This window comes from Oreochromis aureus, linkage group 20 (genome assembly GCF_013358895.1).
Source record: "Oreochromis aureus strain Israel breed Guangdong linkage group 20, ZZ_aureus, whole genome shotgun sequence".
NCBI lineage: Eukaryota > Metazoa > Chordata > Actinopteri > Cichliformes > Cichlidae > Oreochromis > Oreochromis aureus.
Genome location: NC_052961.1, coordinates 18,567,427 through 18,592,494, shown reverse-complemented (window position 1 = coordinate 18,592,494; position 25,068 = coordinate 18,567,427). Strand labels below are relative to the sequence as shown.

Here is a 25,068-nt window from a genome sequence, read left to right as displayed (position 1 = left end):
GCACCTTTATTTCTAAACAAGCGCTGTTTCACTTGCGAGGACACACACATACCCTTACAGGTGTATTGCAGGGACCTCCCAGTCACACCACCCAATGAGATTACAGAAAGTGACAAAAAATTTACCAAGAACTCCATTCAAAGCTGTTCTCTTAGCATTTCTCAAACTGTGTTCATTGCCTTATGATCCATGGCCACCAACTGTTAGAGCTGCTGTGAAGTATTAAATCATAAAAAAGTGCAAAGCAGCCACAAAACCCAGAGTACCTTTTGACTTGTGAGCGCAGGATCTAATGAGTTGCAGCCATATTTCTAGTTAGCGCAGGACAAGGATTTTAAGGAGATTTTCATGAGCATTGGCAACCCCCCTCAACTCCTTTTGGACCTTGGCTGAGAAAAGTTAGAGAGGCAATTCCATATAATATAAACTTAGCTAGCAAACTTGTGGTTTGTAATTTGAGGGAATCTAGAGAATTACCAGGCACACCAGTTGATCTTCTTTCACCTTGTGCTGTGAAACTCACTGAAACAGAACGAGCCAACCGCAATGAACGATAGTGGGAAATACACTATGTCATATACACTCGACACTACAACGCAAAAGGAAAACTTTGGAGGATCTCTTTGACCTCACGGTAACTGAACTATCCATTTAATTCCTTAACATAATGGTGAAGGTCTCCCTGTGTTAGACATGAAAATACTGCTGACCTTGTCTAGGTTAACCACAAGATCCCTGCTGACTCTCACAGGCACACCACACTCGCGGAGGTTGAACAGCAATTCTCCCCACTGGGAAATTCTTTGAAACAGGAAAATATATTAAAAAACCCAGAAAAGTTGCATAAATAAATGTGAAAAACTATGCTATTACATGCGCTATGTTTCATCCTTCATTTACAGCTAAATAAATAAACACACATGCGCAAGGAAATGTTTTCATTATACTCGGCACTAGTGGCATCAAATTTATGTCATACTTGCGGGGGAGAAAAAAAAGAAGCACTTCTCAACGGTAGAAATACGATATAAGATTACTGTCACACAAGACACGAAGCATTCACAGAGACAGACTACCGTGGCACCTTGACCTCCTGGTGAAGGTGATTCTATGTGACACACCGGAGGCTTTATGAGCCTGTTTAAGTAGACTTGTCACAATAAAACTGAAGAAATAGTGTGAGATAGATAGAAAAAGCAAGGGAGGGTGAGTAAAGAGAGAGGTCTATTGTTTGCTCCCCACTTCCTCCCCATTTTTGCTCCAATCTTTTGAGAATGACATCAGCAGCCCACCCAGGGAGGTTCTCTTTCTCTTTTGCTCTACCCTTCATTCTCTGCTTCTCTTCAAGCTTTCACTGGCCCTTTCCTTCTTGTGTCAGATTTCCCTCACTATGAAATTTTTTGTCCTGCCCGTTGCACTCTCACTCTCGCTCACTTATGTGCACACACATTTAGTACAAAAACTTCATCAAGTATAGACATGACATATAGCTGTGTAATATATGTGTGCCTTGCAGGATGCTACAGAACAACCAGCTGGAGAGACTTCCTGATGATGCTCCTTGGGACCTACCCAACCTCCTGTCCTTGTGAGTCTCCCTCTTATACATATACGCATTGTACTCATCTACTCATCCAGCAGTGAATGAAACATCCCCTGGCCACATACGCATCTCACTAATAACTGCAATGCAGGTATAGGAGCACTGCTGACAAATGACCATATCCAAATGCTGGCTGCAATAGTTGTGCGCTCAGTGCTGCTGTACTGCCTAATGGAAGAAGTCACAGCCTGATTGTGTCAGTGCAGTCCATGGTAGCATCTGGAAGCCATGAGGGAAACAGCAGACACTGCAGGCCAGGGAGAGCATCTCCAATGAGCTGTGAAACAACCCCATTTTCCATCAGTTCCCCCTCTCTTCCTCCTCTACTCCTACTCCCCTGTTCTTCTCCCACCACCCACACCGCTATCCCCCTGGCTAATGAGAGTGTTTGGTGGCCTAATTGTCTAATCTGCGGGGTCAGTGTATGTGTGTGTCAGTGTGCATGCATGTGTGTGCATGTGTGGACCACCTCATCTGCAATTCCACACCGGTACCCCACTCTTCGAACATTGCCCTCCACATGTACTCCACGTCTCCACTTTCCAAATTATTAATTCCTTGCAAATATCCATAAAGCCTTTTCCTTCATCGGAAAGACACACACACACACACACACACACACACACACACACACACACAAATTGCTGGGGTTGTAACACAGGAGGGGCGTGCATGTGTAACTCCTCTACCACCTACAACGTTTCCCCTGTCTGGTATTAAGCAGGCCTGCACCCCTTCAGTACAGTCACCCAGCCACACACACTCACACTCACACATTTTGTTCTGGCAGACACATCAGTGCAGATTGCTCTTGTCTGAATTAACAAATTGCTGTCATGATGATGTCTGTGTGTCTTTGGGTCTATTTGTCTGCATGTGTACGAGAACAAGCGTGTGGTCTTCACAGATTTTTTTCTTTTAGCAGATAGAAATTGTCACAAGTAATGAAGAACACACATGCACACACACTCGTGCACACACACAGAGTACACAAACAGAGCCAGTGTATAGAGACGCACCTTGTCATTACAGTAATGATAAGCTGAGCACAGAAAGATTACTGGAAAGGCTTTGGAGAGTGAAGCTTGTCGGCGCCTCTCACTGACATAAAACACACCAGGTAAAAAGAATAAGTCAGCACATGGATTTCAAATTGGTATGAATGTATTAAAGGAGGCTTTCATCCAAAATAAATCATGACTTAATCTTAAACAGCAATTCTGTTCTCAGCAGCGAGATTGATTCAAGAAATTTGCCTCGCCACTTGGAACAGGATAATTACAGCACACAGTGTGAATGCTGTTGCTTAATTCGGTGCCATCATAAGCAGACAGATGTGTTTTGGGTCCTTACCAAAGGGTTAAGTAGTGTAGCCTTATCAACACTCATGAGTTTCACAGGCAGATTTAAATCAGTGTAACCAGGTTTAGGACTACATGGCAGTAAAACAGCCCCCCCCTTCACCAAAGATCCTGGTTGTATAAAATTTTGGCCATCTGGAGAATTGAACCAGCAGAAGCAGTACCCCAGAGCTCCAGGATCATTTAAAGGATTTTTCTCTTTCTGTCTCTGCTTCGTACTCTGGTAATCATACGTCAGACTTTGATGTGATGGACAGGAAATAGTCTGCTTTATTAGCTTTTGTGGAACATTCCTGGTTCTGTCTGGACCTTCACCAGACCTGGCAGGTCCACTCAAAAGGACGAGTTATTATTTTACCCTGGAGAACAACCCAGAGAAAACAGAAAGGCCTTCTGTAGCTTTCATCCTGTGATTTGGGTCAGGGACAAACAATGTCCACAGTTGCAGGATACAGGGTGCACAAGGGCAAATGTTTAGCGCTGCAAAAAGAAAAAAACAGAAATGTGCGCTCAAAACACATTCAGAAGTATTTACATATATGGTGGTAGGTGCCTCTGTGTGTGTGAGCATCTGCCAGTGTATACAGTTGCTCTCCTGATGGAAAATTCCCCCAGGCAGACAAGCCCAGAGTTCAGAGTTCAAGTTCAGATTTCACTTTGAAGATGCTTTTTGTTTGGTAAAACCTCCGAGGGGGCGAGGAGAACTGGAGCGCAGGAATCAAAGAACCTCGGCAGAAGATTGATAAGGAGGGGATGTTTGAAAGATGAACAAGAATTAAGGACTGAGATGCAAAAGGGATTCAAAGCAGCTGGGGAGTGCGTCAATGAAGATATAAGAAACAAAATGTGAGCGCGAGAGAGGCCGGAGGGAGGGAAAGGGAAATGAATGAATGAGTGAGTGTGAAGGGCCAAAGAAAGAAGAATAGCAGGAGGAAGTGGTCTCTCCTTGTCAGCTCCGCCCTGAGGGGATCATTCATCATGATCGGCAGTGTGTGTGTGCGTGTGTGTGTGTGCGTAAATGTACACGGACGGCGTGTCCACACTCATGGCCTGTGGGTTCAGAGCACAGAGGGGAGAAGGGAACAAAGGTTTGTTAGGTTTTTTTTTTTTATAGTTGAAAAGATGAAAGTGCACATGTGGCAGCGTGTGTGTGCGTGTGTGTCTGTGTGTGTGTTTGCTGTCATAAATTCATTGGCTGTAAGAAGTCGCATTTGCGTTTGATTGGTGGAAATTTCAGAGGCTGCAACAGCTAGACTAAACTGAGAAAAAAATAAAGAAGCTGAAAATGGTTCCTTCTGTCTTCTACCTTTTCCAGACACTCAGGGAGTGTCACAACAAAAAGAGCACAAATATAAAAGACTCACCACAATCATTTCCACATTTTTGCGACTGTCATTTTCTCATCTTACATTTCACACATGTCTGTGCTGGTGAAGCTTCACGTGGCTCATTTAGCATGGGAATAAATCATAATGGGAAACTTCTAAGAAGCTGCAGTAAAGATGAAAGAAGCAGAATAAAGGACGTGTAATTCTCATAATAACCTTCCTGTAAGCCAAACCGTTTCAGTGCCATGACACACAACCACTAATACGCGCAGAAGCGCAGATACGCATCCACATGAGCAAAAATACTGTACTCAGACTTGGTGATTATCTCGTTAAGCTCAGTTCCTGTCACCCTGCAGGCGTCTTGACGCGAACCTGTTGTCTGTGGTTCCGGCTGAGGCCTTTAGAGGTGTCCGCTCCCTTAGACACCTGTGGCTGGATGACAACTCCCTAACAGAGATCCCAGTGATGGCCCTTGACTCTCTGCCCTCCCTGCAGGCCATGACGCTGGCGCTCAACCGAATCACACACATCCCAGATTACGCATTTACCAACCTCTCCGCCCTTGTCGTACTGTAAGTTGCATCTCATTGTGCGTTATTTCTGCTCCGCTGAGCTGAAAGGAATGTTTCGACATACTGTGGAATTGTTTTTCATGAAATTAATTTCAAATTTTTTGAAAAATGTCTGTGTCCCTTTTCCAGGCATCTCCATAACAACCACATCAGGAGCATGGGCTCGAGATGTTTTGAAGGTTTAAACAGTCTGGAGACACTGTGAGTATCCAACATTCATGCATTCTCACTGAAACACACAGCCGTGCTCGCACACACACTGTTGGACAGTATTAAAAATAACAAAGAACGTTTTAACAGTCTGACACGCACGCACGCATGCACGCACACTGAAGGGAATGCATTTCTTTGGCCTAAATGAGCACCTCCTTGTTTCCAAAATCACCACTGCAGGCTTTTTGATTACAAAGCATCAGCAAGTATCAACATTCATTTGCTATAGTAGTGTTTACAGCAATCACATTGCCTTAGTATAACCCAAGATATTTGAAAAACTCCCTAAATATAACCTGAAGGAGGTAACACAGCCAAAAGACTCACATTATGTGCCTCACTAAAGCCTTGATTGTTGTGTGTGAGTGTGTAGGTGTGCTTGTATGTGTGTAAAGCTGGTTGGTGTTACTTGGAACACCTGAAAAAAAAAATGGTGTTTTTACAAATCATATGAAACAAGTGCGCCAAAGAATAATGAAGTGTAGTGCTAAATTGTAAAGTCATAATAATGATTAATGTCCCGGTAATTTCATGAAGTGCCTGAACGTTTCTCAAAACCACAACCAACAAATGAGTGACAGGAATGTGAAGATAAAAAAGTCCTTTTTGATTACTTTAAAGCATCATCAGCGGTGTTTTGAATGAGCAGTTGCTAGCCAGAGTTAAGGTCAAGTAAAGACTCCAGGAGAGAGTTTTCGCGAGTACGTGCCGTAGCCTCAATTACTACCTCCTAACCACACACCAATATGGAAACCGCAGAAAACTGACACAGCTTTATGAAAGAGGTGGGGAGAGAAAAGAAATAGTGTCTCCTGCAAAATTCATGGTGGTCTGATGAAAACACTTTGTCTGGCATGCTGCTTAACAACCTGTTGAAGTGTTAAAAAAAAAAAAAAAAGCACGGCTTTCTTTTTTTTTATGAGTGTCTGGGCACATGCATGTGTGTGCACATAAGCGAGTACTGTCTGCCTGTGCAATAATACAGCTTTACGCTCAACTTGAAAGTCATTATCAGTTCTGGGAAATGTGAGGAAACACGGCGTAAGGCGGAGGAGGAATGGTTAAGGGGATGAAGGGAAACTGGAGATTGTGAAAAAGAGGGATGGAGCTCTCTGGACCAGAATAGTGCGTGTTAAAGTGTTTGGACTGTCAGTGGTGGGGGAGAGATAGATGACTCAGCGGGATAAGATGACAGGTGTCATTGACGTGGGGATTGCACTGGTATGATGGGTTAATCTCTCACAGCGGCTTTGCTTATGAGAAATACGAGAGACCATCTGTATCGCCGCCACCCTCCCCAACCCCTAGTGTGTATTATAAAATCATTACTACGAGGAGCCGTCCAGAGGCCTGCTGGAAAATGCAACAGCATATGCAAACAAGACAGAACAGACACCGGCAGACAAACATTTCACAACACTCGCTGGAAATACATACATATATCTCTCAAAGTTCTCATCAAAGGTATTTGGCTACTTGAATAGAATAAAAACAAATCCAGTTGAATAGGACTTTAGGATATCCTTTGATCTTGATGGCTGGAAATCTTCAAAGGAGGCTCTTAAGTGCACACATGCCCTGGCATACATTTTAATACACCAAAGTACATACTCGTATACATGCAGTCACATGTACACTACATTTTTCCCATGCACAGAAGGGCTCTAACGAGCATACTTGTGTAAAGAATGGAAATACAGTAAAAGCTTTTGTCTAGGAACTGTGTCAAGCGCAACCATGCTTATCTTTTTGAGTGTGAAAAACTGATGAGACAAAACCCTGAATAATCAAGACAGAGCGGTAAAAGGTCAAGGGTCACACCCAAATCTAAAACTACACTTTGCCAATATTTGATACACTAATAGTCTGATATGCATCAAAGTGAAAGCACAGTTTTAAAGAATATAAAAATGCTTTGGGTAATTTAGGGATCTACTTCATCGCATAGTTAGGCCATTACTCTACTCTCAATCTGACACATGCCGTGGAGATGGTGGAGAACCGAGATAAGGTCTGCAAACTTGTTTGTGAGATCGATTGCTGGAATGTTAGATAGTGGCCACATCTTTTCTCCATCTCACCAACACATTTTTCATACAGTACATCTTAGAATTAACGATAGAATTGGTTGAATTTTTTTACTCCCTAAGAAAGAGGTAATGGCGCTCAATTCAGTTCAGTTTTATCTACATAGTGCCAAATCACAATGAGAGTCACCTCAAGGTGCTTTATACTGTAGAAAAAAGAAAACCCCAACAATCTAACAACCCCTATGAGCAAACACTTGGTGACAGCAGGAAGGAAAAACTCCCTTTTAACAGGAAATACCAAGGGAGGGGTAGTCTTCTTCCAAGAGTAGTTGGGGGTGAGAGGAAAGAGAAGAAAGCAGCGAGAGACAGAGTTTAGAGAGGAGTGAAGAAGAAATAGTGTGTTACGTGAAGCCCTGCCCACCACCAGTCTAAGGCTACTACATAACTAAAGGATAGTTCAGTGCACTGGCCCTAAAATCTTTTAACAGCGACACACACATACACTCAGACAAAATTTCTCACACACCTAAACATATAAGACCACATACAGTATGGATGGTTTCCATCATGACTGGGACTACATGTGTTAACATGCTGTTTTATAATGACTGTTTATCTTACTGGTTGTCTCACAGGGATTTAAACTACAATGATCTGCAGGAGTTCCCTGTGGCCATCAGGACACTGAGCAAACTTCAGGAACTGTGAGTACACACACACAGACACACACGCAAACACGAAAAACACACCTGCCCGACATGACTATCATGGTTGCGTTATCCCGAGTAATCCCGTTAAGTGATTTTAATGTGGCACTCGGATACAATCTCTCTCACCCCAAGCAGGTGCTGGCTACACACCCACGCAGCCGCTTGCCTGCACGTACACACAGGCGCACATGCACACACACAAGCTATGTTTTCCCTCCGCTTCAGCAGATGTTCTGCAGCGCGCCTATGTGTCACAGATACAGCGTATGTGTGCGTGTTTACATCTCATGTATCCAAAAATGCTTTTCAGCTGTGCAATGGCAGGTGCAAGATGAGAACATATGACTTACTTCTCAATCGCAAACACACTCTGTCCCTCCTCCAAACACAAACATACACACACAGACACCAAAATAAATAATAATAATGATTATTAAAATAATCAGAAACATATTTACATAGAACTTGACTAATATTGTCTTTTTTTTATATTTGCAGCGGCTTCCATAACAACAATATCAAAGCCATCCCTGAGAGGGCTTTTGTGGGAAACCCTCAACTCCAAACCATGTGAGCTTTAATGCTGCTATCTGCACATATTAGATAAAAGCACAACTGAAATTTCATCACCATCATGCCATTTACAAAAACAAATTATTCTCCGGGGCTTGACGTGATTGTGTTTTTCCTCTCTTTTTGTTGCAGTCATTTCTATGAAAACCCCATCCAGTTTGTGGGGAAATCCGCTTTCCAGTTCTTACCTAAGCTGCACACACTGTAAGTATGCGGTCAGTAGGAACCTTTCCAGTGAGTTAGCCCAAACACTGTGTAAATCATCTTCTGTCCTTTGCAGTGAGGGTTGAGTGGACATGTGTAATGGCCTACTGAATGATGTTGTGTTAGCGTATTGCTGTGCTGTGTGCTGATGTGGTAAGAGAGAGTGTGTTGTAAGAACATGTTGAATGGTGTGACTTATGATGTCTAGTGAGACAGCCAAAGCAGCCTGTGTTGATGTTGGAGAAAAAGTTTGATGGATGAAATGAGCTGTTAGACAAGGTCTGTGTACACGCGCGAGTGTGTGTGTGTGTGTGTGTGTGTGTGTGTGTGTGTGTGTGTGTGTGAGTGAAAAAAAAAGGGGGAGTGAGAGAAACAAAGAAAAAGACAGTCGTCTGACACTTTTTTCCTTGTTTGACTGTAGCTCCCTTAACGGGGCAACCCAGATTCGAGAGTTTCCCGATCTGAAAGGAACCACCAGCCTGGAAATTTTGTGAGTCTTTGTACCCTTTGCACCTACCCGTCCCTCCCACCCACACAGACACACACAAACACTCACCACTACCACCACAAACCCACAATATATAATTTCACTGAGCAAGCATTTAAAATGTACAGTAAAAAAAAAAAGTTAAAACACGTTGATGTTCAAAATTACAATTCAGAATCCACATACAAGAGAGACAAAGAGCCAAGAAAGATAAGACCGGGCAGGAAAGAAACTGAAGGAAATAGATGGAAATGTGTGTGTTTAGACTTTAGGGGAAGCAGGGAAGAGTAGGCAGTTATGTCAGCCATTGACAGGTTTGGCGAACCTACACAGCTGCCTGTCTCACCAAGTTACACTCGCTGGACTGGAGGATCCTTTCGCTTGCTTGCACTTCAACAATGATCAGAAGATCCTCTTCTTTTTTTTTCTTCCCCTATAGAACGCTGACTCGGGCTGGTCTCTCAGCTCTCCCTCTGGATCTGTGTGAGCAGCTGCCTCGCCTCAGAGTGCTGTGAGTAGATACACACCAAGGGGAAAAGTTAGAGGTACAAAATCTGATACACACAACTCAATTGCGGATACTTGTACCCCCCCCTCAAAAAAAAAAGCATGAACTCGCACAATCACATCTCTGTGAAATCCAATCAATACAGAAAATTATTGTCCTGCCGTGTTGCCTTCCTCACAGAGCTGACCATAATTTCCCACACCATAATCCACAGCTGGTCACTGTGTACTGTGTTTTTGTACTGTTGCAGGGAGCTTTCTTACAACCAGATAGAGGATCTGCCCAGCTTTTACCACTGCTCTGCGCTGCAAGAGATGTGAGTTTTTCGACCCCCGAGACAGTCACACACTTACTGTATCAAAGGCAGCAGTTTTCTCAGTTTACCTCTGCACATAGTGCTTTGGTTACATATAATCCTATATCATTTTCCTAACAGAGGGTTGCAGCATAATCAAATCAGAAGGATCGAGTCAAGCACCTTCCAGCAGCTCGCCTCTCTAAGAGCACTGTGAGTCAACCTTTACTTTGTTTTAGTCACAAGTTGCACGTGATATATTTTGAAATTTGTGGTTTTTATAAATAGCCACAACCTTCGGGTAAGGATAGTAAACTGAAAAATATGAAGACTGGTGACAAATCAAAGGAGAGAAAAACAAAAAATGATGCAACAAAGCATAGTCCCTCATTATGCTCGTGATGATGGTGCTCAGGAGCACTATCTAAAGGGCCCACGTCAGTCCAAAATCTCTTATTTTGTTTGAGATATGGTTACCATGAACATGATACATATCATTTTCATAATACTCTAACTGCTCAGTGACCTTTTGTACCCCAGAGACATGGGCATTAGTAAAGATTACAACCTTCAAGATAGAATGATTTCATCACATATCTCCCAGGACAACTGTGTTAATGTCCTGTGCCCATTCCCAAAACGTGGACCCAAACAGAAACACCATATTATAGAGACATGGTTGTATCCTGAACTGAAATCTTTGGGAGAATTCTGCAACAGCAAAGATTGTTGTAGACGTATAACTTCCAGCTGGCAAAGTCTGCAAAACATATATATAAATTATATACATAGTACCAGAAAAATTTCCCTCAGGCATTTCTATATAGCTGCTGAGATGCAAGACTTGCTTCTAGGACTCCAAAACCATCCCAGCAAATGCCCTGAACACTGCAACAGAGTCACCAGATGTCCTCGCTATGAGTGTTGGAGTTTTAGGTTGTTCTTTTAATTTGTCACCCATCTGTATATGTTATTAATAACCGGATAGCAGGAGATGACAAAACAATGAAAACAAAACTAAAATTCATGTACCATTGAGGTTTTTTCTTGTGAAATAACACATAGTTTGAACTTTGTTTCTCTAATCATGTTTAACTGAAACAATATGTAGAAGTCAAATCATCTGTGCTATAATGAGGTTTCACAACATGACACAAAGACTCTCATGCCAAAAGGAAGGAAATCATTGGTTGTTGGATTAAACAAGACTGTAGAATTATGACCTATTACTGACATCTAGTGGTGATACACAGCATTGCCAAGTGTGCGCAGTCATTCCAGGCACTTTGACATAATTTTGATTCTTTTTTCGCTGTTGTCAGTGATCTGAGCTGGAATATGATCGAGAGTATCCACCCTGATGCCTTTGCTTCGCTTCACTCCTTGGTTAAATTGTGAGTAAACTCCCTAAGACTCCTCTACCTTTTATCTTGTTCTCCCCTCTTTCTGAGAAAAGCATAAAGAATATATGCATCTCAATTAAACCTGGGCAGTTGTACTTGCACTTACACAAACACTCCATACTTGGCTGCATGCTCCACCGAAAACCTGTGCACTTTTGGCATAGTTTGCAGCGAACATTAAAATCCATTTATTGTTTGAAAAAAAAAAAAAATCTCTGCATGGCAAGAAGCCTCAGCTCAAGTCATGCCAATATAAAATTACTTCATTGTGTGAAGACTGGTTGAAGTTTGCCTGGCTAAACAAGCAGATAATACATCTGACAGAAAGTATTATCTGGAGTCAATCTGATAGAGAGTCCTGTCTACACAGTTTAATGAATCTATGAGACAAGGACATTTTATCAAGGACATCCTGCAGCAGTATCTGAAATAAAAACACATTTTACAAACATTAACTTGGCTTGATTTGACATGCACATTTCTTATTTCACTGTCCTTCTATTTTTCCCCTAGGGACCTGACTGAAAACCGTCTCAGCTCAATACCTGTTGTAGGTTTGAGCGCTCTGACCCATCTCAAGCTGAGGGGGAACACAGAATTATATGAGGCCTTCAGTCCTGATAACTTTCCCCATATGAGGTAAACACTCAATTGAGAATCATTGAGTGCTTTCTTTAATTGTGTGATCTTCCTTCAACTGAAACTTGTACTTTGCCTTGTCCAAAAAAAAAAAGAAAAGAAAAAAAGATTGCATCCCAGGTGTGTATCCTGTGGCTGTGAGGAAAACGCATCCCTTCCCAACCCTTAAATTATCCTTCCTCTCGCAATTTTCTATTAATATCGTGAATTTACCGAAAGCTGTCAACTCTGACAACTGACTAATTACAGTGTATCCCTGCAAGCCATTCCTGAGCTGAACTTAAACAATGATGGAGTATTTGTTAGCAGCAAGTTAAATCTTGTAACAAAGATCCCTGAAGGCCTGGAAAGGTGCGATGAAGTAAAAAATGAAGAGGAACTTTTAAAGAGATTGGAGATGGCAGCAGATCAAAGCTCTGTGTTAGTAACACTGTAGAACACTGCACAAAACAGAACTTCTGGCAGAGAAACATTTTAAAAGCACTAAAGGTAAAATAAATGTTTTTTTTTGCAGACATCTACACCAAAGTCAGCAGATCTGGACATCAGCAAAATAAATGAATAATTAAACGCGTCACCTGCATTTTCCCCAAAGATGGACTGTTATCATTATTAAAAATTCAGTTATGCTTTCATACACTGAAGCTTTGTTTTGTCTGTTGTTACCATCCCCTCTGTTTACAAAGGCTACGTGTGTCCAGTATAATGCAAAAACACCCAGTCCCTATACAATATAGTTTGAGAATATATTCTACAAAATTACAGTCTTTAATACCACCATCTACAGTCAAACTGATTACACATCAATCAAAATGTGGTTTGATGTAAATACAAGCAACCTAACAGCAGCAGGAACAAAAGCACTTGAAGCTGCTTTGAAACAGTTTTAAATTGTGTCTAAAAGAAACGTAGATAAAGCTCACGTTGAAAGAAACATCAGCCAGGACTTGCAGTTTTGTTGCCACCTTATTATGCTCCTGTTTTTCTTCTGGTTTATTTTCAACACTACTCTCATTTGATTGGTACAGGGTGATAGAGATGCCTTATGCCTACCAATGCTGTGTGTATGGCTCCTGTGATAGCTACAAGCCAGCCGGTCAGTGGGACTCAGAACAGAGCAGCACCAATGAAGACCTGCACAAGAGGACTGTAGCCATGTACCCCATCCACACCGACACTCACTGTAAGACAACACACGCCTACGGTATCTGTGAAAACATACACACAGTATGTCAAAAGACTTGTAACATATCAGATGGGAATCTGACAACCAAGTGTCTATACTGGGCCATTAAGGATGTGTCAGATCCTCACTGAAACCACAGTGACCTGGCACCTAAAAACACACCAACACATGCTAACCCCTCCATTCCTTCATTCCTGTGGTCAGCATAAAATATAAACACAAATAAACCAAAATGAAGGTGAAATTAAACCCATTAAATCTGCATGATTAAAGCACAAAATCAACAATTGCTGGGTGTATTCAAAAAAATAACAAAAACAAGAGATGATTAAACCAAGACTTATCACTGATTAAAATTTATTTACCTTTAATTGCTAGAGAAACATGCCAAGAAAATCAAATTCATCCAAGCACCAGTAATCTTCTAGAAGCATCTATTTTTCGTCTGTGGAAAAGAATGTTATATCATTACAACCCCCTGCAGCTAGTGTCACGCATAATCTGCATGGGATATACGGTGTATAAACACTTTCAGAATAAGCTCTCGATATACTTAACACATGGACCTTGTGGAGGTTTGACCAAAAAGGTTGTACTGAAATTCTGAATTCTGGCCCTAAAAAAAAATGTTTTCTTTCAGATGACCCAGATTTGGAGGAGTTCCAGCTGGAAATAGAGGAATCCAAACTACAGGCCAGCGTCCAGTGCACACCGACACCTGGTAATGCAAATGAATGCAAAGCAGTTTTATTGTAGGGTATGATGCAAGTAAGCCATAAGTCCAGCGTTTTTAGCTAATGAGTTGCTGTTTTGTGCTATTGCAGGTCCTTTCCGTCCCTGTGACTCTCTGTTGGGCAGCTGGCTAGTTCGCGTTGGCCTGTGGTGCATCTCCCTGGTGTCTCTGCTGGGGAACTCCATCCTGCTTCTGTCTCTCTTTGGCTCATCGGGCTACCTGTCACCACTTCGCTTTACCGTGGCTTGCATGGGGGCTTCAAATCTACTGACTGGTGTGTGTATGTGCACCCTGGCCCTTGTGGATGCTCTCACGCTGGGAGAATTTGGTCACCACGGAGCCCGCTGGGAGGGGGGTCCTGGTTGTCAGGCGACAGGATGGGTCTGGGTGTTTGCATCTGAGGCCAGTGTGTTGCTGTTAACTCTTGCAGCAGTTCAGTGTGGTGTGAGCGTGACGTGTGCGCGCACCTATGGGAAGTCCCCATCCCTCGTGAGTGTACGCACCTGTGCACTGTTCTGCCTCGTTCTCTCCATCACGCTTGCTTCTCTCCCACTGGCAGGAGTCGGGGAGTATGGGTCCTCACCTTTCTGCCTTCCCTCGCCCCTGCCACCCCCATCTTCTCGATTGCCGTCCTCCCTGGGCTTTCCCTTGGCCCTCATTATGATGAACACCCTGTGCTTGCTTATAGTAACAGGTTCACACATCCGCCTTTACTGGGAGTTACTCAGAGGAGAGTGTGAGGGCTTGTGGGACTGCGCTATGGTCAAACATGTTGCCTGGCTAATATTCACCAATGGTCTTCTCTATGTACCAGTAGCTTTCCTCTCCCTTTGTTCCCTTCTTGGTCTCCTTTCCCTGGGGGAGGAAGTACTAAAATCAGTCCTCCTGCTTCTCCAGCCCTTGCCAGCCTGCCTCAACCCTCTCCTCTTCCTTCTTTTCACGAGAGACCACTCTCAGCTGTTTTTCTGGCCACGCCCCAAAGCACGTGCACAGCTCCGTCGGGACCGCACCTTGGACTCGTTGGTTTCCGTGGACACAGAAAAGAGCTCCTGCTCCGATTCCTCAACACAGGTGTCACTCACCGATGCCACATACAGTGGAGGATCTTCTCTCCAACCCCGGCAGGATCCAATCAGATTTTCCCACTGCTCCTCCACATCCTCTGTGCCTCTCATCCCTTGCCAAATATCCCCTCCCACTGCCAGAGATAGAGAAAGGGTGGCAGAGTGAGAGAGAGAGAGGGTGAGTGACTGGTGATTTCTGGAAAGTTTGGATCAAGATGTCTAACACACTGCCATGTCTGTCACCCTCAAAGTCTTACCCATGAGCCTCCAAGCTAGCTGTCTGAAAAGCTAGGACACCATATGAATATTCAAGGACCATCTTCTCACCGCAGAAAGACCGCCTCTGGGTTCACAGTCTTCAAGCTCCTCAGAACATTCAACACTGAAACTGTTACTACAGAGACTACAGAGTACAGAGAAGCTGACGAGAAAACAAAGAGCCTCTGAAAGTGGAGAGCGGGACTAAAAGGTCCTTTCACAGAAAAGACTATTCAAGGAAATGACATTACTTTTTATATAAAGGACAATTTCAGACACATTTCAGTGGACTGAGTCATGGGGAATAGTTCAAATCCACATGGAAAATTTGCATTGGACAAATCAGTGATTTCGCCTGTGGGGAATTTAGGTAGAACCAATAGAGCTTTGTTTATACTGAAAATGTTTATACTGAAAACTGATGAAAAATCCAACTTAGAAGATGCAGGTTGTTTGGTTCTTTTATAGGTGGAGCCATTTTTTTAAAAATACAAATTCTATCCTATTGCTAAGGTCTGTTTAAAAAAAAGGAACTCATCACACACACACGCACAGCCAGTGTAAGCTAACAGTTTTCTTCCACAGATGTCATTGTCATATTGTACTATGCAACTGTATAATACAAAGGTTGTTGTAAAAATGCTACTCTTTATATGGCAGCAAAGTGCCACAGGAAATGGGCCGCACATATATTTTCATATGGTTTACATGGTTTGATCTCAAGAAAAGCAACTCTATCCAACAGGAGGCAAGCAGTCATAGAGACTGAATGGGATGTAGGTATTTTTCTTACAGACTTTAGAGTAGGCTAGCATTATGTACATACAATATAACTACCTCTGAACTAGCATGGTATTGACTCACTACAGCCTTATGATGTTTGTCTCCCCTTTTTATAAACAGCAATTATATAATTTTATATTATAAGAAATAAATCCTTAGCTTGTAAAAACAAATGTACTATTTAGGATGTACATACTTTGTATACAACTGGTTAAGCATATTTTTGAATAAAATTATCATCTTCATACTACACACACTCCAAGTATGCGCTTATGTTACAAATCTGAGACACCTCCAAACTACACAAGAAGTCCAGGCACTCTCTGAAATACATTAATAATATAAAACTTTAATATCACAACACAAGCACGCACATTATACATACAGCAATCCACATTTTTATACATTAACATACATTTAAAAACAGGAAGACAAGTATTACATCTTTGTATAAAATTAATACCACAGTTCTAACAAGGTGTCAGTTTTATCAGGCATGAGTGAGGTGGAAACTACACACAGGTTCTCTTTGCTGGATCTTCTGCTTCCTGCTGTACACTGTGCGCTTCTCTCTTTCGGGTTGATGCTTTCTGATCAGGAGTATTTTCTTTGTTGCCATCCACAACACCCTGGGGGGAAAAACATGCATTTAAAAAAAACAAAACAAAACCCCTACTCCTCCTAAACCAGAAAATCATCGAGTCAGTTAAACTTCTGGGGTACTGATCTGGTAAGGTAAGTAGCAGAGGGGGTTGTTAATTAAATTATATACAGGTGCACTACAAGGGCAAATGTAGTGCACCCTCATGACATGATGTTGTCTCAGTTTTTTCCACCAGTTTTGCATTTGGCTGGGGTCAGTGTCACTACTGGTAGCATGAGTAATATCTGGACCCCACCAGAGGTTGCACGGCTAGTTACAGATTTCCCCCCCTCCCCACTGAGACCCGATTTGTTTTCAGTGTTCCTTTAGTTTTTCTGAGCAGTGCAGATATACATGATGCACTCCATTATACTATAGTTACAGTAGGGAAAACAGTGGCTGGACACTGTATCACGACCAAAATTTTTGCAACCATGTGCAATGACCTTGCAGTCTCATTGCCTCCAATTTGAACGCTTCGAAGAAGCCGTCTCTGAAGCAACCTTTTGCTGCCATCCTCAAAGCCGTGAAAAAAAGGGGACGAAATTGATCCCCTTCCATTTTGCAGCTGAATGAAGGCAAGCTGGTAATTACATGCAAAATGTTTGTCATAATTAAGTAGTAAGATTAGTAGCAAAATTCCAAATCTCTTGCCACCTGTTGCCATAAATTCAGAAGTTCCTCCACAAAGAGACATGATTGCTGCAGGACAGCAATCTAACCGCAAAATGCCATAGGTGCTTGGCAACTTTGCTTTTATATAGTAAAAATTGCCAGTTCAGTTGCTCTGACTGACTAACTAACTTAAATCAGCTGTCACATGCTAGCAATCTCTCTGTGTTTATAGATTAGAGAGCAAATATTTGCAAAACCTTGCCAATCTTTCTGGGAGTGATTACAGTCAATCTGAATTGTTTGGACAAGTTGCTTCCCTCTAGGCGATCTGTGCAGTCACCTTACAATTGAGGAGGTATGTCCAGAGGTTGAGCATGCAACACCCTCAACCTTCAATCACAGAATGCAAAAAAAATTCAGTGCAATCACACAAGGAGGTTATTTTCACTTTAATGCGACTGCAGAAAAACAAGTTATATTTACTTGGCATATAATATTCTATTGCAGGAGCACAGCACAACCTTGTGGGTCAAATAAAACAGTACACACAACTAACACATTAACAGTGTTGTGGAGCAAGTGACAGGAATCATGTGACTAAGAATAGAGCAGCAGTCGGAGCGTAATTATATTAAATGATTAATAATTCTATTCTATTCTAAAAAAGAAAATCTAAACCGCACATAAATCACAGAAAGTCCTTAGTAACTTACAGAATTCTTCTGGATGGCATGTTCTTGTGTCCACTTCCTGGCCTTCTCCATAAACAGGTGTTTGTTGTATTTGAATTCCGATGACTAAATTATGGGAAAAATAGATAAATAAAAGTGCATATAAAGTTGGGTTATACAATCATTCACTGTACTACAACTGAACACAGCTGCTCTCTAACCCAACAGGTTTTAGGTTAAAGGGGTTTTTGACTTGCATCTAAACAAGTCATTTTGGCATTTACCACACTCATGGACTTGCCTTTAATTACTTAGGATACCTTTTATTTCCAGGGATGAATTTGAATCAATTAAAAACTGAACTACGTATTTTAGTCAAGACAATGTCTTTAAAACTGTTTTTGTTTTTGAATTTTTAAATAAAGAGCTACTGTTACATGATGATATAGGTAACTCACAGTTTTTTAAAAATAAAATAAAACCACCACAGACAGATTGTGTATGACAGATAGTTTGATATATAGGATGGACAACAGACTATGTGTGACTCACTATATCAGCCATCAGTGGGTCGTCTGGATTTGGCTCTGCCATGAGTAGCTGTATGGAAGTGAGGACTGTGGAGATGTTTAGAGATGGCTTCCAGGCACCCTGAAAAAAAATCAAATAAATATAAAGACAACACTACATCTAAAATGTATAAAATGCAACATATATCCTTGTGTCCACCATGTAATGGTGTTGAAATAAAGAGTTTTTATGTACTGGAAATCTCTTATAACCTTTGGTGGCAGTTTAAGAGCATCATGGCAGATCCGTCCTGAATTATCAATGTTTGGATGGTAGATTGGAGTCAAGAATCGTATTTTGGGAGGCTCAAACGGGTACCTAAGAGAGGAAAAAAAAGCATGTCAGTCCTGCTAGAGTGGAGTGAGAACATGTAACTGGTAGATAGAAACCCATCAATGTTAAAGCTCAAAGAAGTACCTCTCTGGAATCTTGACCTCCAAGGAGAACACTCCACCATCATAAGGAGTTCCTGATCCACCCAATATCTCTGGAACATAAAAGGGGTTAAACATATGGTCATGTACTTGAAATATTTTATTGACAGGATCCACTGAAAAATGGATGCTATGTCAGAGTGATTTTAATCAGGTGAAATATTCTGAGTATATAGTATAGGAAAAAGGTATCTTGACAATTTGTTAGGTACACCTGTTCAACTGTCTGATAATCAGCTAATCACGAGGCATCAACTCAGTGCATTATGGCATACAGACATGCTCATAGCAACCTGCTGAAGTTCAAACTGAGCATCAGAATCGGAAGGAAAGCTGATTTAAGTGACTTTGGTAGTCAGAGTCTTTCAGGATCTGCTGATCTACTGAGATTTTGCACATAACCATCTCTAGAATTCACAGAGAAATGTCCAAAATGAAAAATATCCAGTGACCAGGAGGAGATCTCTGGGTCAAAATGCCCCACTGATTTCAGAGGTCAGAGGAAAATGGCTACGCTGGTTTGAGCTGATAGGAAGGAAACAATCCAAAAGAGCCTTGATGAACGCATAACGCATCAAATTTAGAAGCAGACGGGCCACAGGAGCAGAGACCTAACTAGGTACCGCCGCTGTTAAAGATTACGATAATTCTGAAGGCAACAAAGAGGTCCAACCTGGTACTATCAATGCACATAAGAAAGTGTCTGGTAAGTATATCTTTAGTCGTTTAAGTGACACAGTAGTACATACGTGCCCGGAGGTCGTCTATCTGATCTTCGGTCTGCCAGCATGTTATCCCAGGGGGTGGCTCGGTGCTTAGCATTTGAAGTTCACGCTTCAAACGAGAAGCCCTCTGCATTCTGAAAAACAGGCAGCTGGCTAATTAGCGTTACACTTAAATGCCTCGAGTTCGTGGGTCAGTCTCCACACACGCTTGTAAGTATTTAATCTTAAACATAGAACATTTATTGTCAAACCGCTCAATGAGACAGTGGTTTGTTTTTGATGTTAGCTGCCTTCTTGTGACAGTCTTGTGATGCTGAGCTAACGCCTTTGCTTACTAATGTGAAGGCCGAAAAATAAACACCGTCTTCGTCAAAAAGTCTAATAACAATTTATCAGGTGAACAGCAACTCTCGTTTCCTTACTTTTTATCAGCTGTCCACTTGATAATCGCTGTCTATCTTAATCGAAATTTCAGTTTCACAGCTCTCGGTGAAGAAGTGTCGTCGGCTCTGTTTTGGATTTCCCTCTCCTTACGTAAGCACCGCCCGCGCGCCGTTCTTCTTCTTCTGTTGAATTTATTCAGATGAATTACCGCCACCGTCTGGTCCCGAGTATGAGCTACCAGGAGGCTACTTCTGCGTACACAGCACCATTTTTATTTTTTAATTTAACAGTGTTACAGTGATCATCCTGCAATCCAGTGGCCTCTCTGCTTGCCCCTCGAAACACTGGGCAACTTAACCATTCATGTGTATGTGTGAAATATGATTCTTAGAGGATACTAAAATCACTTTTCATTTACAGCCTTACAAAAAGGAACAAGAAGAATCTCCGGGTGACTCTCTGGTCTCTAGTCAGTAGTAACGCGTTACTTGTTTTAAGGTATCTGATTACTTTTTCAAGTGTAATTCAGGGATTATATTGCAAAACGGTAATTAGATTCTTTACTTTCTTTTTAAATGCGTTACTGCGTTACTAAAACCGTGATTTTTTTCGAGAACGTCTGCATGACAGTGACGTAAGCGGTGCGACGTTTGACAACAGCTGTCTGCAGACATAATATATTGTGCGGGACAGAGTGTAGCATGCAGCGTTTAAAGCGTGGAAGTACTGACCTTATTTTAGTTTGATTTTGTAAAAAACATGGTGTCCGTTGTTGGGAAAACTACTTTTACAGCAAAAAACCCTAAACTTCCAAGCAAGCACCGAGTGTACAACGTAATGTAATGTGAAATTCACAGAGAAACTATGGATTCTTCCACTGACCGCTGCAACACCTGCACCAGGGTAAAGTTCACCCCAGTCCTTTTTCAGGTGAAAATGAGCAACAGGACCGCTAGTCTTTGATTTTATTTATTTTCTGCTGTGTTTACTTGCATCTATTTGAAAAGTGAGTGTAAACACAAAAAAATTTTATTTTATATGCTGGAATGTGCAGAAAATAGGTTCAAATGTTAAACAAATTTCTTCCAGTCAGAGAATGTTGCATATAATTTAATTTTTGCTTGATGCATAAAGTTAAAAGATTAAAACTAATAAAACAGTTTAAAAGAGACTTTTCCATTTGATTACATTTTGTATGATGAATTATGCAGAAAAAGTAAAATTGGGCTGAAAGATCTATTTATCACCTATTCAGGTTGTAAATCGTGTTTTTAAAAAGTAACTAAGTAACTAAGTAACTAAGTAATTGATTACAGAAAATAAGTAATCAGTAAAGTAACGTGATATTTATAGTAATCAGTATTAGTAACTGATTATTTTTTCATGTAACTTGACCAACACTGCTAGTCAGTATTTATTTTTAAGGTAATAATTGTGTATTTTCAATATATTAATTTAGTTTTCTTTGTTCTTTTTAAATGTACTTTAAGAGGTTTCAAAAAAATGCATGACAAATGTATGATTTGATTACACAAATATTGTCTAGGAGTAGGTAATGGATAATAGGTACTGATTTGTAAACAAATGGATTTGAAAGACTTGAGCATATGATCTAATATTGCACTACAATTTACACTACTATATATCTAACTAACAAAGCAGTTCATCATTTTTTTCTTGACAACACTTTCTTTAAAGATATAGCCATTTTTGGTCAACTTGAATGAAAAGAAGACACGTGAAATGTAAAAGTGAGATCAGAGATCAAATGTGAAATTATATTTGGAAGCAAATTATAATGTGATACTTACCCCATATAACAGTATCATTTCCTAAATGTTGTCAGTACAAAAAAAAATGTAGTAGAATTTATTTTATTGAAGTTTGACCTTATTTAACCTCAAAGAAGAGGACAGAGGTCCAAAGTAACGTGATATTTATAATCCCCATATATAATTAAATGCCTGTATGTCTATATGACAGTAAGAAACATAGATGTAATAAGTAGTTTGATATAACATTATCACTTGGACCTTCAGATCAATCTATTGACCCTGAAGGAAAGGTCACAGGTCAGTTATGATATTTTAAAATCTTTAAAGTTATAATGTTTTTTGTGGATTTTAAGCCAATAAATCATTAAGTTGACGGATGTAAAGTAAATGTTAACGGATGTTAACACGACCCCACTTGGAGGTGACACCATGATTTTTGTTTTGACAGCAGAAGCACTATAAGACTTTGGTATCATCTTGTGTGTTGTATTCTTTCTAATCCTTTTATTCCTGTTTTCCATTTATTGTATGATTACACATTCATGCAATTGGGTTCCTCCATAAAGTTCTTCATTATTTTTTATTTCCCCTTTTCACAGTAATGCTGTTTTGAAGTTTTAAAATCACAATACTGTATAATGGTACTGATGTAAGAACATTGCATGTAGGGAATGACAGAAAATTATATAAAAACTTCTGATCTGTAAATGTTTATCATTATGATAAGTTCAAGTTTATCCATCTTCAAAAGGAAGACCATTAATGACCGACATAATCACACTAAACTTCACAATCACATAAGTAGTGTAGATAAGACACAATCTTATTTGAAGGCAGTGGCAAAGATAGCCTGAAAAGTAATGTTTCTGTCCTGCTTGTCCTCCATTCTAACATCAGTGAAGCCGGAGTCTCTCAGAGCTGCCATGTAGGCCTCTGGGTGCCAGTTTTCCCCTGGCATCACCCCCTTCGCTGCGATTGTAGCCACACGAGAAAGCTTCAGAGTTGTGACCATCAGGGCTCCTGGTTGGATTAAAAAGATGGGGACGTTTAATTTGAGAATCATTATTTAAAGACAACTTTTGGAAATAAATCTGTAAATAAAGTTTGGCTGACTGTCATGGCATTACCTGGCTTCATCACCCGGTGTATTTCGACAGCTCCTTTTCTAAGATCAGGCCAGAAGTAGTAGCAGTTACAGTGAAAGACTTTATCCACAGTGCTGTCTCCGAGAGGCATCGCTGCTACGTCACAGTGGTGGAGGGTCACTTTTTCATTTGCTATAAGTTCCATCATTTGTTTCTTTGCCATCTGTCAGAGACAGAAAAATTACAATATTGCCCTTGATTAGCAGCTATGCTTCTCTTAGGTTTTGGCTGCCTGCTCAGCAGTGCTTGATTTTTATTTATTTTTTAAATAAATATTCACTCGTTACAACCAAGGTATGCAGAAAAACGAACAACACATCAAACGTTAAAGAAGGTGGGCTAGACCACACCAGGTGCAATCGGTTAAGAACAGGACATTGTTCACTAGTAGACACTAATTTGCACGGGCTTGATAGAAGATTAGAAAAACTTTGCACAGTCTGATGGTTCATGATTTCTGCTGTGACATTTAGATGGTAGGGCCAGAATCTTGTGTGGAACAACTGCTTAAGAAGTACAGAGTGAAATGCGTCAGCACAATAGTGACCCCCTTGAACTGATTTTAGTCTCATTTTTGTCATATTATATTCCACTGAGTTATTGGTTCTGTTATTAGTTATCTAGCTTAAACTAATGTAAGTCTAATGTAAGCAGCAACAAACCAACCAAGTGACATTAGATTCTCTACTGACACAATATGGCACTAAACATGTTTTACAAACTTAAAGCACTTATTTCTTAAACCGAGCTGCACAGACAGTGTTACATCTATGCCAGTTTTGGAGAGCAGAGCTCGGTGATCTAAAATAGCCTTTATACATCAAGTGTTTTATGGCCACTTTAAATGGCCTCCAAAGCCACTGAATCTCAATTTAAGAGGATACCTCTGAGTTATGGTGGAATGGGAAAGTCACTTCAAGGGTGTAGACCTGCCAAATCTGCAGCAACAATGTGATTTATTTTTCCATGACAATATGGACACAAATCAGAGAATTTTTTTCAGCACCATCTATGTCACAGATAATTCAGGGAGCTCTGAAGCTGGTAAAGAAGTAATGAAATAGGTGGCCAGTGTGTGTATTTTCTCTGAAATAATGCACTTTAAAAAAGGCTTGCAATGCATCTGCTTTAACCAGGCTAAAGAGGCCACAACAAAGCTTTGTGCTTTTACAAAACTATTTTTCAAAGACACTCTTTGTCTTTATACCCGTACCTGATGCATATACTCTGAGTAATCCACCCCTATAAGGTGGCCTGTAGGGCCCGTGAGCAGTTTGGCTGCAGACTGTAGACCCAGACCGGGGCCATGGCCCAGCTCCAGCACGGTGTCCCCAGGTTGGATGGCACACAGCTGCACAGCACTCTCCTCCAGGACCTGATTGTAAGCTGTGAGAAACTTGCTCACCAACCATCCTGCAAGTGATCGTGTGGGACGGCCCAGCTGTTTCCCCAGTTGTTCAGCCCACATGACTGGGAAGAAAACATTAAATATTTGACTAAAAACTTTCTGCTTTCAGGTTCACCGGTGTTCAATGTGAGGACACACTGTTTAAAATGTTATAAATGGTTTGCTCTAATTCCTTACAATGGCTAGTGTGGCTGGACTTTGCTTATCATTATTTGTTGCGCAGTTAATGTTTAATCCGCTGATTTTTTTTTTTTTTAAAAAGCCAAGTAGAAGTTTATTAACATTTTTATTACTGAATAACCAATTAAAGTTGAGCACTTTATTTAAACTTGCAGATTTACAACAGACTCAAGCAAAGTATCGCGCCATACTTTTTCTCCATTCAGGAGTATTCAAACAGCTGGCACGGTGCCCTAATGCTCATGCAACACCGCAGTTTATAAACGTATACGACAACATGGCCGCCCTTCTGACTCTCGATGCCAGTTGCCCGGATAAAGCGCTTACCTACTTTCGTTTACAGTCAACGCTCGTCGGCTCTCAGCCACGCCACTGTTTAGTCTTCCTGGTAGTGGGAGGAGCTTGTGCTTCATCGGCGCACGCGCTGCTCCGTTCTGGGGTGTCCTTCACCTTTTAAGTTTTAACACTCTCTCTCTGGTACTTCTTATCATCGACCACTTCCTGTAGTTTTCTTGTATTTTCCAGCCACACGGGTTACCGCTCATGTATGTATTGCGCAATAGCG

General features: G+C 41.1%; 3 protein-coding genes and 1 long non-coding RNA gene across 5 annotated transcripts in view; 1 reads left to right on the top strand and 3 right to left on the bottom strand.

The window, feature by feature from the left end:
- The window catches only part of LOC116330788 (leucine-rich repeat-containing G-protein coupled receptor 6), a 37,495-nt gene extending 21,297 nt beyond the window's left edge, over positions 1–16,198 (top strand). The window contains exons 4-18 of the mRNA XM_031753227.2: positions 1,517–1,588; positions 4,652–4,867; positions 4,997–5,068; positions 7,746–7,814; positions 8,319–8,390; positions 8,526–8,597; positions 9,019–9,087; positions 9,524–9,595; positions 9,843–9,908; positions 10,029–10,100; positions 11,210–11,281; positions 11,804–11,929; positions 12,958–13,112; positions 13,756–13,836; positions 13,940–16,198. Of these exons, the coding sequence (XP_031609087.1) occupies positions 1,517–1,588; positions 4,652–4,867; positions 4,997–5,068; positions 7,746–7,814; positions 8,319–8,390; positions 8,526–8,597; positions 9,019–9,087; positions 9,524–9,595; positions 9,843–9,908; positions 10,029–10,100; positions 11,210–11,281; positions 11,804–11,929; positions 12,958–13,112; positions 13,756–13,836; positions 13,940–15,078 (2,425 nt within the window). The 3' untranslated portion in view covers positions 15,079–16,198. The remainder of the gene's footprint in view (positions 1–1,516; positions 1,589–4,651; positions 4,868–4,996; positions 5,069–7,745; positions 7,815–8,318; positions 8,391–8,525; positions 8,598–9,018; positions 9,088–9,523; positions 9,596–9,842; positions 9,909–10,028; positions 10,101–11,209; positions 11,282–11,803; positions 11,930–12,957; positions 13,113–13,755; positions 13,837–13,939) is intronic.
- LOC116330820 lies at positions 9,511–14,398 on the bottom strand. The gene is made up of 4 exons (XR_004200267.2): positions 14,352–14,398; positions 13,481–13,560; positions 12,983–13,137; positions 9,511–9,593 (listed from the first exon to the last, which is right to left on the bottom strand). It is a non-coding gene; the product is annotated as an uncharacterized LOC116330820 (long non-coding RNA).
- Positions 16,199–16,282: 84 nt separating the features above from the next.
- ube2t (ubiquitin-conjugating enzyme E2T (putative)) lies at positions 16,283–20,209 on the bottom strand. The gene is made up of 7 exons (XM_031753256.2): positions 20,034–20,209; positions 19,636–19,745; positions 18,870–18,939; positions 18,665–18,770; positions 18,435–18,533; positions 17,925–18,008; positions 16,283–16,582 (listed from the first exon to the last, which is right to left on the bottom strand). The coding sequence occupies exons 2-7, from the start codon at positions 19,742–19,744 to the stop codon at positions 16,466–16,468; spliced, it is 585 nt and encodes a 194-aa protein (XP_031609116.1). The 5' UTR covers position 19,745; positions 20,034–20,209; the 3' UTR covers positions 16,283–16,465.
- Positions 20,210–21,461: 1,252 nt separating this feature from the next.
- On the bottom strand, positions 21,462–25,026 carry zgc:194242 (uncharacterized protein LOC100005854 homolog). Of its 2 annotated transcripts, none has more exons than XM_031753250.2 (4): positions 24,835–25,026; positions 24,129–24,385; positions 22,898–23,078; positions 21,462–22,790 (listed from the first exon to the last, which is right to left on the bottom strand). In XM_031753250.2, the coding sequence occupies exons 1-4, from the start codon at positions 24,914–24,916 to the stop codon at positions 22,594–22,596; spliced, it is 717 nt and encodes a 238-aa protein (XP_031609110.1). In that variant the 5' UTR covers positions 24,917–25,026; the 3' UTR covers positions 21,462–22,593. The 2 variants fall into 2 exon arrangements, with proteins under 2 accessions (XP_031609110.1, XP_031609111.1); XM_031753251.2 differs by having other exon boundaries at positions 21,463–22,790; positions 24,831–24,960.
- Positions 25,027–25,068: the final 42 nt, after the last annotated feature.